Source organism: Coptis chinensis, unplaced genomic scaffold (genome assembly GCF_015680905.1).
Source record: "Coptis chinensis isolate HL-2020 unplaced genomic scaffold, ASM1568090v1 utg1343_pilon_pilon, whole genome shotgun sequence".
NCBI lineage: Eukaryota > Viridiplantae > Streptophyta > Magnoliopsida > Ranunculales > Ranunculaceae > Coptis > Coptis chinensis.
Genome location: NW_028238100.1, coordinates 143,670 through 161,936, shown reverse-complemented (window position 1 = coordinate 161,936; position 18,267 = coordinate 143,670). Strand labels below are relative to the sequence as shown.

The window sequence follows — 18,267 nt, the reverse complement described above, 5'->3', positions numbered from 1 at the left end:
AGAGTACATAGGGTAAATATTTATAGTTATCACAACAATTTAAATTAAAAAAAGTTGCAATAAAATAACCAAGAGTCACACCTATTTAAAGATATAATTTTGAGCCGAACAAATGTTATGAGACAAGAGAGAGTATGTGGCCAAAATGTGATTTGATTATCTTTCTCCACTCTCCACGCCCTCCTCTCTTTCTCCACGCCCTTCTACCTCTCCATTTACGCCCAATGTTATACAGTATACTAGTATTAAATTATTATTGACAGCAGTATAAATGAGGTCAGAATTTTTAAAATAGTAAAAGATAGTAGTAGTATGTTTCAAGTTGGTATCTCCTCCCACAGCCACTTTCATTTGACAAAAGATGTCAACGACAGATCTCAACAGTGATATTAAGCCCACAACACGTTGCAACATTCACAAATTTTGACAAAAATACCAGACATCTACGTGTTTAAAGCTGAGTGATGAAGAGGGTCCATTTTATTATTTTATTTTCAAGATAAAAATAGTGCAAGGTTATCCAAAACCAAAAACAGGCATAATCCTACGCAGACACGAGTTCAATTCTTGCAATGTGTCAACAGCATGTCTATATACACTGTTACACTGAACTACAAATATAATCCACAAAAGCTTCTTTCTTTGTCAACTCCCTTTTTCCACAAAACTGTACATTTTCACTACCCCGTGTCTTGAAACCATCAAAATTTACGGTCTTTGGGCTAAATATACCATTTTGATATTTGAAGCAGCTGAAAAAACAATTTTTCTGAGAATAGAAAAGAAAAAGTTCCCATTTATTATAAGTGTAGTTTGGGGCTGGTTTTCAGTAGTTTTGGTATTTGGATTAGATGACGATTGTTGAATCGTTTTCTGGAAGCTCGGGGTATTTGGATTCATCCTCAAAAAGAAAAGTTTCCTACTTTAGTAATTCATATGTATTGAGGTTGACTATCACAGCTGGTATTGGTGGACTGTTGTTTGGTTACGACACAGGTACTTGCATTAGTTTTACACCATGGTGTTGCAAATGTTGTGTAGTTTGTATCTCATTTCTTAGCTGGTGAAAATAATGATTGTAGGTGTAATATCGGGTGCCCTTCTTTATATTAAAGATGAGTTTCCGGAGGTCAAGACGAGTAACTTTTTACAGGTATAAGTTATATATAGTTTCGATGCTGTTAATATATGTTTTTATGTTTCATAGACATTGACTGATTGCACAAGTTTGCAGGAAACAATTGTTAGCATGGCAATCGTGGGAGCAATAGTTGGAGCTGCAGTTGGAGGATGGATGAATGATGCTTGGGGACGTAAAAAAGCTACTCTTATTGCTGATGTAGTATTTGCAGTTGGAGCCATTGTAATGTCTGCTGCGCCAAATGCCTATGTCCTTATACTTGGAAGATTCTTGGTTGGCTTGGGTGTTGGTGTAGCATCTGTCACGGCTCCTGTATATATTGCAGAAGCATCGCCATCTGAAATAAGGGGAGGACTAGTAGGCACAAATGTTCTTATGATTACTGGTGGACAGTTTCTTTCCTATGTTGTCAATCTTGCTTTCACTGAGGTAGGAATATTCACAGTGCTTTAACCATATCAAAGGACTTACTTGGCTGATCTCTGTTAATTGCTCTTTTGAATTAATACAGATGGAGTGTGTACCTTTTCAAGGCTCCTAGGTGTTATGCATTAGAAATGCCATATGACAATCTACAAAATATATATAAGTAATATAGCTAATAGTCCGGCCTCAAGTAGTAGGCACCTCTCATTGTAAATATTTTGACAGGACTAATAGTACTGAAAATAGTTCACGTACATTTTTAATGCTAGAAGTGTATTATGGCTACTTGATGACCTAATCTCATAATTTAGTCTTATATACATCTCAAACAATGCAAGTAACACATAACTCGTGAAAAGATGAAGACAAATATTAGTCATATAATTAATTTGGTTTTTCCACTTAGTAGGACAAGTTAGGATATTAGTTTCTATAAAACTTTGGTTTAAACAAGATAAGTAGGTAGTTTAATTTGTTAATAATCATTGGAGATAGCTGGTTTATGTTTCACACCTTTTATGTTTACTTTTGGGCATGAGAGGTTGTTTATTTTGCAGTTCCAGAGAGGCAGCGTCAATGCTTGAGTATGGGGTTTGGATTTTAACTTTTGGCGAATGTGCAACATATTAAAGGGAGATTTTCCTTTTTGCTGTGTTAATATTTCATCACTAAAAAATATGTAATGGATCATGTGCCCAAAAAGTTGACCATCCACCTTAGACCTTAGTATTCAATCGAGATTGAAAGAGCTTTCATAAGCCAACATTCTGAGGCCCTGAACCTCTAGATTTGCTATGCCATATAATGATAGTAAACCTTCTTTCTGGACAAATTCTATACATCAGTACATCACAATTAAATGTCATCTGATAAAAGGAATAGCTTAATATCCAATAGAAATCTTTCTCTTATGAGCTAAGTTCCTAGCTCTTCTTGCTGTTTTCTTTTCAGAACATGTTAACATCATGCATTACAAACCGAGAGGAGGGCCTGACACAGTAATGTCCAACCTGATTTAGTATGTCAACATACTCTGTGCTGAATTCTGTAAACCCTTTTTTTTACCATTCATTATTGACATCCTTACAAAAAAGATTGGCGTAGTCTTAAATTTATAAGTGTGTCAAATCATAAGGAGTCAAATCCCATGAGTCCGTTGAAAGGACAGATATCTGGTTTTCATATCTTTCAATGTCATCATAATTTCCTTAGGGAAGTTGAGGAGTTGCTCTTCCGTAGTCTTGTAGGTAGAGAATGGTCGTTCCTATTCTTAATATTAAGATTATTAAGGCATATGCATGGAAATTGGAAATTAGCAAAATCATATTATGAGGGATATAGTTCTGTCTATGTAAAATCCATCTTTAAAACCAGTTAAGAGTTCAAATGTCCATTAAAATGGTAATATCTCATTTATGTTCAAGCAGGTGCCAGGTACATGGCGTTGGATGCTTGGAGTTGCTGGCGTGCCAGCTGTTATTCAGTTCTTTCTTATGTTATTATTACCTGAATCCCCACGCTGGTTATACATGAAGGTGCAAAACTTAATTTGGAAACAATTTCAGGTTCTAATGAATTTTTCTTAAGCAGTACTATAGACCGTAAACCTTCTATATCTGCAGGATGAGAAATTGAAAGCTGTAGCGGTACTTGCGAAAATATATGATGGTGATCGGTTAGAGGAGGAGATAGACCAGCTATCTGTTGCTTTAGAGGAAGAATATCGAAACAAATCTGTTAACTATTGGGATGTTTTTAAATCCAAGGAAATCAGGCTTGCATTTCTGGCTGGAGCTGGACTTCAGGTAAACTCTGTTTAGACTAGTGAGGTTCTAAAATTCGTTCTGAAGGAGTTAGAGACCATGTTGTGGTCATGAGCGTCTAAAACTTAGATAATTAGGCAGAACAACGTTTCCATGTACTGCTTGTCCCTGATTTGATGGTAGAGGCCGTATGAATGAGATCTTGACTTGTCATTCTAAAAATTGCGTAATTGAATGTGCCCTTAGGTTGATGTTAAATGAAAGGGTTATTTCTAGTACAATTTCATTAGAAAATTATGAAACAAAAAATTAGTGGTAATAAAGTCGTGTCATTGGAAAGGCTGAGGAATTCTTTCAATCTTAAATGATAAAGGAAGTTTGGTTGTTGCAGGCATTTCAACAGCTTACTGGAATTAACACAGTCATGTACTACAGTCCTACCATAGTGCAGATGGCTGGGTTTCAAGCTAATAAACTTGCTTTGCTCTTGTCTTTGATCATTGCTGGCATGAATGCCTTGGGAACAGTTCTTGGGATTTATCTGATAGACCGTTTTGGGCGGCGAAGGCTCGCTCTTACCAGCTTGTTTGGTGTTATTTTATCCCTAGTTGTTCTCTCAGCATCATTCTTTTTTCAGGCCTCTAATTCTTTCTCTGGGCTATGCAGCAGTCACAGCCTCCATGGAAACTGCAAAGATTTGTTTGGTTGGTTTGCTGTTATTGGTCTGTTTTTGTACATTGCTTTCTTCTCACCAGGTATGGGACCTGTGCCCTGGGCTGTGAACTCAGAGATATATCCAGGGGCGTACAGAGGGGTTTGTGGTGGCATGTCAGCTACTGTCAACTGGATCTCAAACCTTATTGTTGCCCAAACATTCCTTTCCATTGCTGCAGCTCTCGGTACTGCCCCAACCTTCCTTATACTTGCTGGCATTGCTGTAATTGCATTCCTCTTTGTGTATGCATTTGTACCAGAAACCAAGGGATTGAGCTTTGAGCAGGTGGAGAGGATGTGGAAAGAGAAGGCATGGGGTAGCGGTTACAGTGAAGGCCTCCTTCAGGATAGTAATAGCGTCTAAGTATCATGTGTTCATGAAATCATGAATACAGTATGTTGTAGAAGTTATTCTTTCCCGACATTATTATGAGAACATGTATTCTGGAACTCTTTGTCGATAAGAGGGTTCCATTAGTATATATAAACGGTTTTTTCCATAAATCTGCTATATATGTTGCAAATCAGACTGGGTTGTGGTTTCTAGTTGAAAGTATCATGAAATAAGACCTGAAAGGGAATTTATCCCACCATTAAGAAAATTTTAATGGGACAAGTTCCACGGGGACTCTAACATCGACGGGAAATTCTTCATAAAATTGAATGTAGTAATTTTTAAACGTATGTTCATTGGATAAAAACAAAAATCCAGAGAACAGGACTCAACAAGTTTTGACTGAAAATCAAAGTAGGGAGCGTCAGCAAAGTTTTGATCGAAATTTAGATGTTATGAATTTACCAATTACTCACGAGTCACGACGTACAAAATCCCAACCACTCGGAATTATTGAAGCCTGTATTCTGCCCACAAATTTGTGACTGTACAGCATTCACATCACAGACGCTTCACAAATTAAAGACACTTTCACAATGACATAGAGAAAACTGTCTACTTTAGAACCATAAAGCAGCTCTCGTAGTGTAACAAAACAAGTTGTCTTATAGGTGTAGCAACATCCAAAAGACTTGAAACATATCATCCTCTTAGCTAAAGCTAAAGGTTGGTTCAACCTTTTGCAAGAAACCATCAAACGGAGATCTCAAAGATTTCAGTATAATAAAAAAAACTTTCAAATGAATTCTTGTCTTTGCAGCTACTCTCAACCATTGCAGTTGAAAAGTATGTATATTTTAAGTTGCCTGGACTTCTTACTTTTAATCTCATTTTATTGTAGCTTCCATCAGTCGCTAAAGAAAAAAAGAATTCTTATTTAATCATGTTGATTAGCACTATTGCTTTATTAATAATACAGCATTTCCCCTGAAGTATTGTCAAACTCAAGTGGCCATTTACTACTAAACGTCAGACCAGTTAACGGCTTCCAGACGATAACTGCCCACTATCATTGTGTTGCAAATTCTCAAGCAAATAAAATACATCAAATTCCAATATGATTTGATGTTAGAATCATGGATAGAGAACCCCGCTCTACCAAAATGTGGATCAGATCATGGTCAGCAATCTCCCAAAGAGAATAAAGTTTGCCATTCTTCACTGACCAATGCTCCATAATGACGTTCAGCTGCATAGCTTAACAGTGCATGCAACTGCCTGTGCCCAGAATTTCAACCTTGCCTTGACTTCCTCTGGATGATCCCCTGGAAAAAGTAAACAAAAAAATTAACAGATGTACATTGGAGATTCAATGATCAGCAAACCTTGCTTAGTATACTGTTAAAGACTGCATGATGCAAATAAGAAACTTCATTTGGTTATCTTCTTGGTTGAGTCCTTTGACCAAAGTCATCAACAATTTTAAAAGGCGGCCTTCTATACTCTTACGCATTCTATGCAAGTAAACCAAACAATGCGCAATTCTCTCTTAAACAAAGACGCTAGAGAAGTTTATCAAGCAAAGCAAGTGAGAGTCAACATGAATATATCAATCAATAGACGACCCTACTCCACTTTTTACGTACTCTAATTGAACTCAGAATTTGATAACATGCACAGAGAGTTTTATGAAAAGAGTTTTGTAAACATAAACGCAAAAACAGGCATGATCTAACAGAAAAAACAAAACGAGGAGCACATCTCAATTCCGTTCAAGTGAAGACACTGTTTCAAATTACGCCCAAGTCCACTGCCTCACATTATTCATAAAGCCTGACTGGTTCAATTATTCAAACAATATTCATCATTATTCTCATGAAGATTCCAATACAATGTCCATCATATAACAAAAACTAACTAAATTTAAAAAAAAAAAAAGATTCATTTTTTTAACCAAAAACAAAGAAATGGAAGTGAAATTCGTTACCAGGGCTAGAAATCTTCCAATTAGCAATGGGCACCGCAGACGCATTGGAAGAATTAGAACAAGACTCATTCCCATTCTCAGAACCAGCACCTTCATTTGACTTCAAATGATTCTGATCTTCCAAAAACCTCTGGCTTAAAGAATAACAAAGTTCAAGAGCAGGTAAAGTATTACAAAGTTCAGGTATTTCATCATAACTGAAACCAAACCCAAGATCCACACACCCTTTTAAGTCATCAAGATCTTCATCTGTTAAACTCACTGTTCTAGATACTCCTTTTGAAGATGACCCTGACCCTGACCCTGGCCCTGAACCATCTTGGTCTTCTTCTTCTGTTACAGATTCTACTACATAACCTTCTAGAAACACCTGGCTTTTTTTCTTCTTTGTAAACCATACATCATCAAAACTACTTCTTGGGTTTTCTTGTTGGTCTTGGAAATCTAGGGCTTTGGTGTTTGAGATTTTGTTGCAGGTGTCCATTTTTTTGGTGTACATGTGTTTGAGTCTTCCCTGCCTTTTAAACTACTTTTAGACTGATGAACAGATGTTATGTTGGATATAGTATGTATGTATGTATGTATGTTTCTTATGTCAATGTGTCATCATACTTGACTCGTATTAAAACGAGTCGAGCCCGTTCTGGAACATAGTTTAGTGAGTTCTGGAACATAGTTTTATGTGGAATGTGGATGTATTTTTAATGCCAAATAATTAAAAAGACCTGTTTCATCAAATTTGGTTTACAATTCAACAAAACTAGTGTATTTCTTAAGTGAAAATAATTCCCAAACCAAACCTTAGTTTTACCGTGTTCAAGCTTAATTGGCACATATTTTGTATGGAGTCAAGAAATATTTTCGTGTGTTATCTACTATTTATATACTAAAGTAGAGACTTTTAATGGAGAATTTTCTCTTTCGTATGTGGTACTATAATATAAGAGTTACTATTTTCTATCTCTTATGTGTCATTATTATAATATGAAATATAGTATTTTATAATAGCCTACAATTCCATATATATGTAATATTTTTTGAGAGTTTGAATATATTTACAGTTTTTATATATTTGATCAAATAAAAAAAATTGCTAAAAAAATAGGTAATTTGTATAAAGTAATTTCCTATTACAAATCAAATACTTTTAGTGTTCTAATTTTTAAGTATTTGATCAAATAAAAAAAATGCTAAAAAAATAGGCGATTTATAGAAGCTAATTCCCTATTACAAATCATACACTTTTTGTATTCGGATTTCATCGGAAAACACAAATGAACTCAAAAGCAAATTTGTATTTGGCACTTGGTAAGCAAAACATTAAGTATATATACTTAACTAATTTCATTTATAAACAATACATTTAGAACGACATGATCTTCTATGTTATTCATGTTGGAATTGAATAAGTATATTTTGCATGTATACAAACAATCACATAGAAAAAAAAAGAAAATACTTGGGGGAGTATTATAAGTAGGTGAACGCATTTTCTTGAAATAGATTTTTTTTTTTTTGTATTCATCAATTCATTGTAGAACAAGTTAATGTGATAAATATTTTCAAGTGGGAGTAGTATATTCTTTGATGATAGAAAAATAATCAATCTGTTTTAGTGATTTGTACAAATTAGTACGTAAATCGAGCGGTGATGATTTACTACTAAATCACCATAAATATAAGAAAACTATTATACAAACTAGATCGAGTTTAAGATATTTCTATTTGAAAATTATGGATTAATATCCTAAACCACAAAGTGGATAAGCTATCTCAATTTGATCCCTTAGTTTCCAAGTATTTATGCACCATAATCGTTGTTCATTAACGTATTTCGATTTATTTTTCAATAAAAATATATTCTGATTCAAAAATTTATGAGACATTTTGTAAAGCTTTTTCAGTACACAAAATATTTAATAGATCCTGGGCATATGCCCGGGTCCAAAATCTAGTTGCTATCTGTGCAATTTAATAATTACTCGGTATACGTATTCCCGAGTAGGTGTAATCGGTCGGGGATTAATCGGATGATTTTTCATAACACTATATTTCTTTACAAATAATTATTAAATATATTTAACTTTGAAATACAAACATAATTAACTCAATTAAGAACCCAATTAATCAATAAACAATTAAAATACTCAATCAACTAAAATAAATATGATTAAAGTGTAGAACTTTACAGAATTGAGAGTTGGTCGAATCGGTGAAATGTCGAGTTCAATGTTTAACATTGAAATAGTGAACACAATTACTTGGCTAATCGGGACTAATCTGCCGAGTACTCGAGGAATTTTTAAGCCCGATTGTGATCGGAGATTAAATTGTTAGTCCGGTCAGCTAAACAGCAAGTAGCGAGTATTCACCGATTACTCAGAGAATACTCAACGATTTAATAGCCCAGGTTGCTATACTAGTATATAGCACGTGTCTATGACATTGTTTCAAATTATGAACAAAATAATCTCAACCCACCAAAAGATAAAGGCATAGTTCATAAAACAGTAGTTGTTAACCAAATCAACAATGATCCAATATTATTGTGTCCAAATAATAAACTGCATATATTCCATAAGTTTTTTGATTTGCCATGTCATAATTTGTGAGGAGAATTTGTTGCCATCAGATGGAGCCCTGCAATCCCCACACCGACTTCTTTTATTATTGCTATATGAACTAAGCTAATAATGCGGGCTGAGTTGATTTTCGTTATGTTTGAGTTCAGTATGTTTTTTAAACAAGTTCTTAAATAAGCTCAACTCAACTCATAATACAATACAGTTTGAGAAATGGAGGTTGAGTAGCTTTGTATATTAGCCACTTAACTTTAAATTAAACTCGAATTTAACTCATGTTTTAATACTATTTGAGCTTAATCAAGCTAAAATCGAGGTGAACATGAAGGAGTATGAGCAGTTAGGGGTGGAATTCGGGTGAGTTGGGTCGGGTCGTGGCATAATTCGAGTCTAACTTGAGTTTCAAATGCTTCAACTTGAGCCCGGGACCAAACTCTAGCTGATCCTTAAATTTTCAGCCCAAACCCTAGCCCGACCAATTAAAGTTGGGTCGGATTATATCGAGTTGGTCAAATTTATCGGTTTTTTTTTTTTAAATTATGAGACAAAAAATACCGAAATTGAAATTTTCTAATGGAATAAAAAATATTTGATTGTTTGAAAAGGAAACTAATCTTGCTGATTACATTATTCTATTTAAAATAGAAATTATCAATAAGAATATAATGATTGAAAGATATACATACATATATGCATACAAACTCGAGTTTTTCAGTTTTTTGATATTCTAATCCGAATCCAACCAAAATCGAGTCGGGTTTTTATTTTACAAAACCAAACCCAGACTATAGATCTGACATGTTAATACATGACCAACAAAAATCAGATTTTAGTCCATCGGACTTGGGCTAACCCGACCCAAATTCCACCCCTATGAGCAGCCCGACTCGTTTATAGTGGTAATGTATGTGAAATCACGGCGTGTACGTGTGATGGACTTCGCTGCAATGCGGATCACATGTTATGGAATATTGATGTGATGGCATGACGTGGAGCAAAACAAGTGAACAGCTGTACTAAAGTGTGAAAAGGACTGGTTGTGACAAGACAAGTTGGAACAGAAATTGGGTCCGACCACGTTGTTATGTGCTGTACACTCGTTTTTTTCTTGGATCAGATGTACACGTGTAGTCATGTTTTTTGGACTTATTTTTCACCAATAATACAATTCTGGTTGAAAAAATAATACATCCACTCTTTCTCCTCTCAATTTGGATTTTGGCAAAGAAAGTCATTTCAGTTTGAAGTGGATGACCAACCTTCTTCTACCTATCCAACTTCTCTGACCCAAGTGCTGACATTTGGCTTGAAATGGCCTGTACACCGTATTGAGAATGATGTCAGAATTATATTTCTTTGCTGGATTGAGAACCATTATGTATTTATTTTTCTACTTGTGTCTAAGGGAGTCAAATCGACCAGGCCGGCCCTCAAATAACGAAGCCCTTGTGTTTTGATGGTCGGGTCAGTCCTATCTTCATTTGTCTTGAAAGCCGGGTCGGGTCGAGCTAATACTTAAATCTCTCAGCCCTTTTAGGAGGGCTTTAATAGATGGACTTAAAAGCCAAGTTTGAGGGCCGGTTACTATATTATATATTTGATTTACAAAATTAATTTAGAAATATTAATTAAAAATAATAAAAATGTACACATTTCACAATCAAAATTTCAAAAGTAAATTTAGGGTGTGCATAAGAGAGAAAGTGAGGATAAATTTGGATCACTCATACATAAAAGTTGATGGTGTATTGCTCAACAAGGTACTGGATCTATGTCATCTTAGACCTGCGCAGCTATAAGCTTAACGAAAGCCTAGGAGAGTCAGGCTTGGCAGAGGGCCAAAACTTCAAAATCTAGACCCTTCCTCTTCACTCAAAAGCTTGAGGGTGGGTTGGCCTGGCCCATAATTGTGTGAGGGCTTCATTTTAAAGGCTTTTTCGACCAATGGCCGGGTCGGGCGGGCAGGGGCTGAGAGTCATTTTGACACTGTTATGGGATGGGATGTTAATTACTGAAGAAAAGGGTGGGAGAGAAAAGGGACAATGTGTCATTAGATCTTCCTTCGGGAGCAGTAATTCATCATAAACTTTCCTTCGATTTTCCTGAAGCATGACATCGATCCCTCTTGCAGAGAGCAAAACCATTTTAAGGCTTTCCCTTTTAAACTTGAAGAAAATGATTTGCATAACAAATAATCTAGATAAGTTGTTTCTTGATGGATAGAAAATAGGTGTCGATACCCAAACAGATGATCCATAGGATCCAACTTCCCATCATATTGAGTATATTTGGGAATCTTGAACTTGGGTGGAATAAGCATCATCTCGACTTTGATGAATAGGGTTTCTGCTGACATCATCTGCCAACCTCCTTATCGATGTGGAAGTTTTCTCTAAAAGCTGGATACCCAACTGCTTCTGCACAATTTCTTGTATCATATCTTTAGTGATTGGTTGTGGTATCGGCATTATAGGTATCGGTGATACTTCCCTAATTCTTTCGTCTTTCGCCGATGACTTTTCTGTATAGTGACTAATTGACTTTGAACTACAAGCCTTATCCTCTTCCACATGCGGATCTTTTAAAACCTGGTTTGGCCTTGCATTCTTCATCTTTTAATTCTCTTTAATTAATAGCGCATTCTGTTTTTCAACTTCCCTCAACCGCTTCAACACTTCTTGAAGTGAAACTTCAACTTCAATGTTTTCTTCTTGACACCACTTACTTATTGAAGCTATTATATTTCTTGTCTGTGATTGATTATCATTATCCACTCGCTTGCTTTTTGGAGCCATTGTGATTCAATTTTCAATCCACTACTCACTCTTCTTTCACTTAAACTCATAAAACAACATATTTGAAATTGAAGAAGAATAAAATTTAAACTTTTTTTGTTCTCGATGCACAGACGGTGCCAATGTGATGTCTAATTTAAGAACAATTTCTGATAACTGTTCTTAAGATCACTAAAATTAGATGATGGTTTGAATGAAATTGAATTGAATTGTAGATTCTATATGAAGAAGAATAAATTTTTTTATTGAACAATAATAGGGGTTTTACAATCGCTTTGTTTTTCCTCTTTCTCTCTCTACTTTCTAACAATTTTTGTGGAAATGTTCGAATGAATTTTCTTTTTACTCATCCAATATTTATATAATGTCTTCAATTAGTTTTGACTCAATCAAATCATAACACGTGTCCATTATCTTTATATTTTTTTCCCCACTCAATATCTATAAATATTGAAATAAATACAAAATATATTAAAATATGAGCACTTCTTGGTCTTGTAGTCGTAAAAGGTCTTGCAGGTCGTCAGCGCCTTTGGATTCAGTACTTCTGCCTCGAAATACACACGCACCCCCTTGATGAGTGGCCGAGATGTAATGGCGCACCATACATCTCGCGCACGGTAGATTTAGCCTTAAAATATTTATATTTATATCAATATCTTGAGTTTTGAAATATGAGATGAAATATCTAAATGCAATCATATTTACCTACTACAGCAATATCTAGTTATCAATTGTCTGCCAACAGAAGCTGGTGGACTAGCTGCGTGCTACAGGCTAGTAGGCTACACCGCTACAGGCCTTCACATATAATTGAATTGTACTATCATGTGCATTTTTGGACTATAAATTAGTGGACTTCCATAAATCTAGAGCTCAATCCACATATAGAGGACAAAGTGAATTTGCTCCAATCTAGAAATACAATTTTTTTTGTCCACCCATAGGCCCTAAGTTGAAGAAATTTTATTCCGTGTTTATTCAAAATCTTAATGATATTATTCACTTTTCGTTTTATAATTGTAACCTGAACGTGTGATGTGTGCAATACTGCAACCACTTAAAATATCTACTAGGCCATATATTTAAATCACTAGCAACTGTGCACGTGGTATCCATATAGACTCGACTGAGTTTTTTTTTTTTTTTTTTTTTTTAAATTTAAATTTAAATTACTATTTTATCTCTCAAAAAAAAAAAAAAAAAAAAAAAATTACCAAATTACTCCTAAAACGTACACTAAAATACTGTTATTTAACTCCCACATTTTTCTATATATTAAAGATTTGGCAGCTCACGTACTTATATTGGATTATTGTGGAATTGGGCCAGTACAAAATGTGAACTATTATGATTATTCAACTCCCATTTCTAGGTGTTTTCTATTTATGTTTTCTATGTGAGCCTATTATCATATTTACATAATGGTCCTCTATTGGGTCTTCATCAAATTAGATTGGGCAACCCCTTCCCCCCAAAAAAAGAAATATTATCAATTTGTCATTTCATAAATTTGTCATCAAAGCTCAAGCCCAACAACCAATCCAACCGGTCTCGCCATAACAAAACTCTCGAGTCGTTTGAGTGTACACTCAAACGGTCTCGCAATGTCGTTTGAGTATATACTCAAACGGTTTATTCATGTCGTTTGAGTCTTACCATATAGTTTGATCGTACACTCAAACAATCTCACCATGTAGTTTGAGTGTATATTCAAGTGGTCTGCGTGTGTCGTTTGAGACAAAACTCTTGGTTTTTAGCTAGACGATATGGCGGAGTCGTTTGGACAGTCTCCTGGACAACATGGCTAGGTCGTTTGAGGACTCTCTTGGACGACATGGCTAGGTCGTTTGAATTTAAAAAAATTGGTTTGTTTGTCATGATGTTCATTTTAAAAATCAACTTCCACTTAATCAACCCAAACTCGAAAACGACTTCATCAAGCTTGGGCAAACTCGAACTCAAGTTTAATTAACCCAATTTTCCACCCAAACTCCAAAAAAATATCAAGTTTAATCAATCCAATCTTCCACCTTAATCAAGTTTAATCAACCCAATTTTCTACCCAATCAAATTTAATCAACCTAATCAATTAAGTTTAATAAACCCAACCAAGTTTGAGTATATACTCAAACGAGACACGACTTGAATTGGGTAAAGTCGCCAATTTCAATTCCCATTGTTAATTCACAACTCAACACTCGAAATATGAATACGACATAAAATTTGATTTTTTTTTTTTTGGTGGGTTCAGTCTCGCGAGAGAGATGATTCCAACTAAAAAGGTTTGAAATAAATAGTAGCCGGTATGCATTGAGGTGGGAGGTGTATTGGGATATTGTTGTTGGAGTTAGTTGACGGGCTTGGACCGGAATCTGCCCAATGCAATTTGATAAGTGCCCGATTAAATCACCTAAAAAAAATGTCCACCTGTGTTTAATTTTAGTGTGTCGTGCCCACTACACAAGTTCAAATTCGTGCCCACTACACAAGTTCAAATTGGTTGTATTTGGCTCATTGGAATATGAATTCATATAGTGAGGAGTCAAATTCACAATTGACACAAATATGAATAAAAGAATAAAACTCAACTTGTTTGTATCAAATTATTGTACGTAGTTTCATTTTCAAATGAAAAAAAGCTGCTTCCTTAACTTTGTTAGCTTCAGTTAAAGAGGGAGTCAAGTCAAGTCAACGAGAGGAAAGAGGAAATTGTAACATGAAAAGCGAAAAGAGTGTAAATAGAAGTCGCGTGAAGCCATAATAAAGTTAGCTTTCCATGCAAATCGGATCCCATGATCCATGCGAATCCTTTTTCAAGTACTTCCACTAGAGAAGGAAAAGTTGTGAACAAGATATGTCTTTTAATTAGCCGAAAAAGGACGAGATCTGTCGGCACGACTTTTCTGGGCCGGCCTATCATTGCTGGTCTTTTTATTACATATCCATCAACTGTTAGATGCCTAGGCGTCAATTTGTCATTTCTGAAATGACTACTCCGTATTTCCACTTTAGACCAGGATGACATAGCCTGATAGCCAGATAGAATCTAGTGTCTGCGTTTGTCAGTGGCGTAGTCCAAGGTTAAGTTTCTTCTGCATTTCTTCTTTCATTAACCCCTATGATTATTGGATATTGTTCTTAAGTTACAGCAATGTAGTGCACCAGGCATTAGGATTTAGGAGGAATAGGTGCCACTGCACATGTAGGATTCTGTATATATCTCATGCATATTATGGATCAAGGATCAGCTTCAGGCATTATACCGGTCTTCAAAGCATTAGGAGCAACCGTAGCAGGCGGCAAGATTCACACTTACTATTTAAACATTCAACTAGTTTTAACTTCCATAACTTGCAACGTGTCTCACATTTCTATGCTAATTTCGTTGACAATAAAACCGTAAAACACAATGCAATAATAATATGTGATAACCACAAGAAAACCATATAATGACTTCTGATTATGTCTATTATTGCGACAATTGTAATCCCACACTTTTCGAGCATAATCCATGATAAAAACCCAAAAGTTAACACCTGCCCTTTAATCTTAATCACCCATAAAAAGAAGAAGAAAAAACGACTTATCCTGTAGTGTTATTTTTCTTATAAAGACTACACGTATAGTATATATATACTTGGCCACCTGAGAACTCATCAATTCGAGCATAGTGAGCCACATATTAATTGCAACGAGCTACATACATCAGCTATATACCACTATAGATTTCTTGGAATTTCTTCATTTCATTACTTGGTAGAGCTATGAGAACATTCACCCCCTTATCAGCTGTCACCCCATCAATATCAGGGAAGAACAAGATGATGTCTTTCCTATGATGCACAAGAGGGCAACTGTACTTGGGCTTTCCCCATGGATACTCAACCTCGTTAAATCCTAATTTCCACCATGAAGAAACAAGGACATCACCATAAGGGAACCCTTTGTGTAGTTCACCCCAATCAATAACTGATCTAACGTACTCGTCAGTTACTCTACTTGTTCCTTCCGTAATCATTTTAACCAAGTAAGAAAATGGTCTCTCTTCCAAATCTTGAATTGTTGCCATGCCATAAGCGGTAATGACTGCATTGCCAGTGTACGTTGATGGGAGTCGCGGTGGTCCTAGTCGGGCCCGGACATCCACGGCATATAGTATTGTCGATATCTTCTCCGGACTGGCCTTTACTATGGTCCCCGATAACGCCTTGCATCGCCAAATATGAGCCATAACCACATTGAAACTAGTAATCTTGATATTCTCTGCTTGACCTCCTAGGACTTCCATCTTTGCTTTTTCTTTAAGTTCCATAATTTCACTCTCACTCAAGTGAAAAACCTTGATATCTAGACTTTCTTGTGTACTTTGGAAGAGTTTTGAATTTTGATCGTTTCCTTCTGCTTTTGGGAATTCTACTAGCTCTGGATGGGAGAAAGTGACTCGAGGTGGCGTTCTAGCTGCTAATAGGCTGCGGTCATTATATGGAAGAATTGCTAGAGGTTTGCCCGCGGCAAGGGTGGCCAGATTGACTAAGAACATTTTATAACTTAAACCATCCATTAATGTGTGATTCTCAGATATGCTCATAGCAAAGCCACCACACTTAAATGAAGTCACCTGCATCAAAAAAAGATTTAAAAACAAACATATTCAGAGGGATTGAATTTGCAGTTCAGAACTTCAGATAGGGCACGTAATCCAAGTTGTAGGCTGTATAAGTGTATAACTGTTTTTTTCGATAATCAACTTTAAATGAAAAGAAAAAGGTTGGGCTATGATTTAATTTAAGTCTGGTTGGTATTAGCTATAATGCATTATCGACCAGCTTTTGGTGACTTAATTTAAGGCGGATAGTGATATTATTTAACGTGTGCCCACAAGGCCACAACAATGACCACAATTAGATATGGACATGGTGTTCATATTTTTCAGTTCCTAAAATAATACCAATTAGCCTATTAAAATCGTTTTTGCTAAACAGAGGTCAGACTGTAAAGGGTGGAATTTGAGCTGAGTGGCTCGGGCTCGGCTCGAGCTTGTTAATTTAGGTAAATGAACCAAACTTGAGCCTATATTATACCTCGTGTAACAAATGCGCTTAATGATGCTCGGCTCAATAAGCTCAAATAGCATCTTTTTAGTGTAAAATAACCAAACTACTCGGGCTCGGCTCGCTAAAAGCTTAGTTCGGGTTTGTTCATATAATATATGAGCCAGCGCTTGAGCTTATTTCAAAACTTGCTTAATAAACAAGCCGAGTGGATAGTAAAACTCGGCTTGATTATCTCGAATTCCACCCTTACTGTCATAGAATACATATACAATGTTTTCGTACAAACCAACACCCTTACCTCAGAACAATTATGGGCAGGAACTAGTTAATTACCATCTTCTATTAAATGAATGTAATCGATCAGACATTGTGTCTAGCTAGCAAATTAATCAAAGTGCATGTACTCTAGGGCAGTAGTGCTAGTCACTGGGTATCGTACCTGAAGAACGAGAAGTGGAAGGTCCTGAGAATCTGGGGAAGGAAAGTTCTGTTCTTGAATTAGTTGACGAAAAGCGGGATTAGGATAAACCAAGTCCCCTATCTCAGCCAATGTTAACTCACTTGAAGCCACTGCAAAACCTGCCCCAGCTGAATTACAATCTATTTCTAGCCTACCCTTCATAGGATCAACCTTCAACCTTCCAGCCAAGAAATCGTAAGGCACAAGTAATTTTCGTAATGCATTTTCAATCTTGTCAACAACCTCTTCCGGCGAGTAATTGGGATTAGCTTCAAAGAAATGGATCGTTTCAACGTTGAAATTTAGTGATTGATCAATATTTGAAAGAAACATGCATCTCTTTTCAGTTTCCTCCACTGGATACACCATAGAGTAACGTTGCATTGTGACCATAAGGTCATGAGGGAGAGGGATTGCTTCCATACACATAGTTCCCGTGGAAGAGAAAATTGCTTTTGGTTATGGTAACACTAAGGAATAACACTTGCTGATAACTATAAGCTACAGCAGGTAGGAATGAAGATTTATAAGTATTAGAAAACTTCACAAAGTTGGTATCATTTATATTAGTAGTTGAGTAGATTATATAGAGCCATTTGAAATAGCACAAATTATCTAGTCTGATCAGCCTACCTAAATGTAAGACTTTTTTTTTATTTGGTAAAGGCTATTTGTAAGACTTGGTTACCACTTGAGGACGTATGAGGCTCATAGGATATTTATTCTGACATCTAAATTGTAACACATTAATTAATTGACTGGGACCAAAGTCAATCGTAACCAAGCAAGGAAGTTGATGTCTACCAGGACCAGTTCATATGGAGATTCTTATGCACTTAAAACTTAAAAGTCGATCACTCGAGCTGAAACTAAAGTTTTTGCTCTTAAATCTCCTTAGAGCATTCCCAATCACAGTTACTATGGAGGAAAATGGACAATTTTCACTTTTTTAGGAAAAAACCCTTGCCCACTACAAGGGTGACAAAGTCGGTCAGTTGTGATTAAGTG

General features: G+C 35.8%; 3 protein-coding genes across 3 annotated transcripts; 1 reads left to right on the top strand and 2 right to left on the bottom strand.

Annotated features, from left to right (window-relative positions):
• The first annotated feature begins 416 nt into the window (after positions 1-416).
• INT1 (inositol transporter 1) lies at positions 417-4,548 on the top strand. Its single transcript, XM_086586666.1, has 6 exons — positions 417-996; positions 1,083-1,153; positions 1,235-1,570; positions 2,995-3,102; positions 3,190-3,372; positions 3,722-4,548. Exons 1-6 carry the CDS (start codon positions 852-854, stop codon positions 4,406-4,408), a joined length of 1,530 nt encoding a protein of 509 aa, XP_086442792.1. The 5' UTR covers positions 417-851; the 3' UTR covers positions 4,409-4,548.
• Positions 4,549-5,293: 745 nt separating this feature from the next.
• Positions 5,294-6,924, bottom strand: LOC147474108 (uncharacterized). Its single transcript, XM_086586670.1, has 2 exons — positions 6,366-6,924; positions 5,294-5,703 (listed from the first exon to the last, which is right to left on the bottom strand). Exons 1-2 carry the CDS (start codon positions 6,862-6,864, stop codon positions 5,624-5,626), a joined length of 579 nt encoding a protein of 192 aa, XP_086442796.1. The 5' UTR covers positions 6,865-6,924; the 3' UTR covers positions 5,294-5,623.
• Positions 6,925-15,311: 8,387 nt separating this feature from the next.
• Positions 15,312-17,822, bottom strand: GLC (HXXXD-type acyl-transferase family protein). The gene is made up of 2 exons (XM_086586655.1): positions 17,239-17,822; positions 15,312-16,363 (listed from the first exon to the last, which is right to left on the bottom strand). Exons 1-2 carry the CDS (start codon positions 17,686-17,688, stop codon positions 15,455-15,457), a joined length of 1,359 nt encoding a protein of 452 aa, XP_086442781.1. The 5' UTR covers positions 17,689-17,822; the 3' UTR covers positions 15,312-15,454.
• Positions 17,823-18,267: the final 445 nt, after the last annotated feature.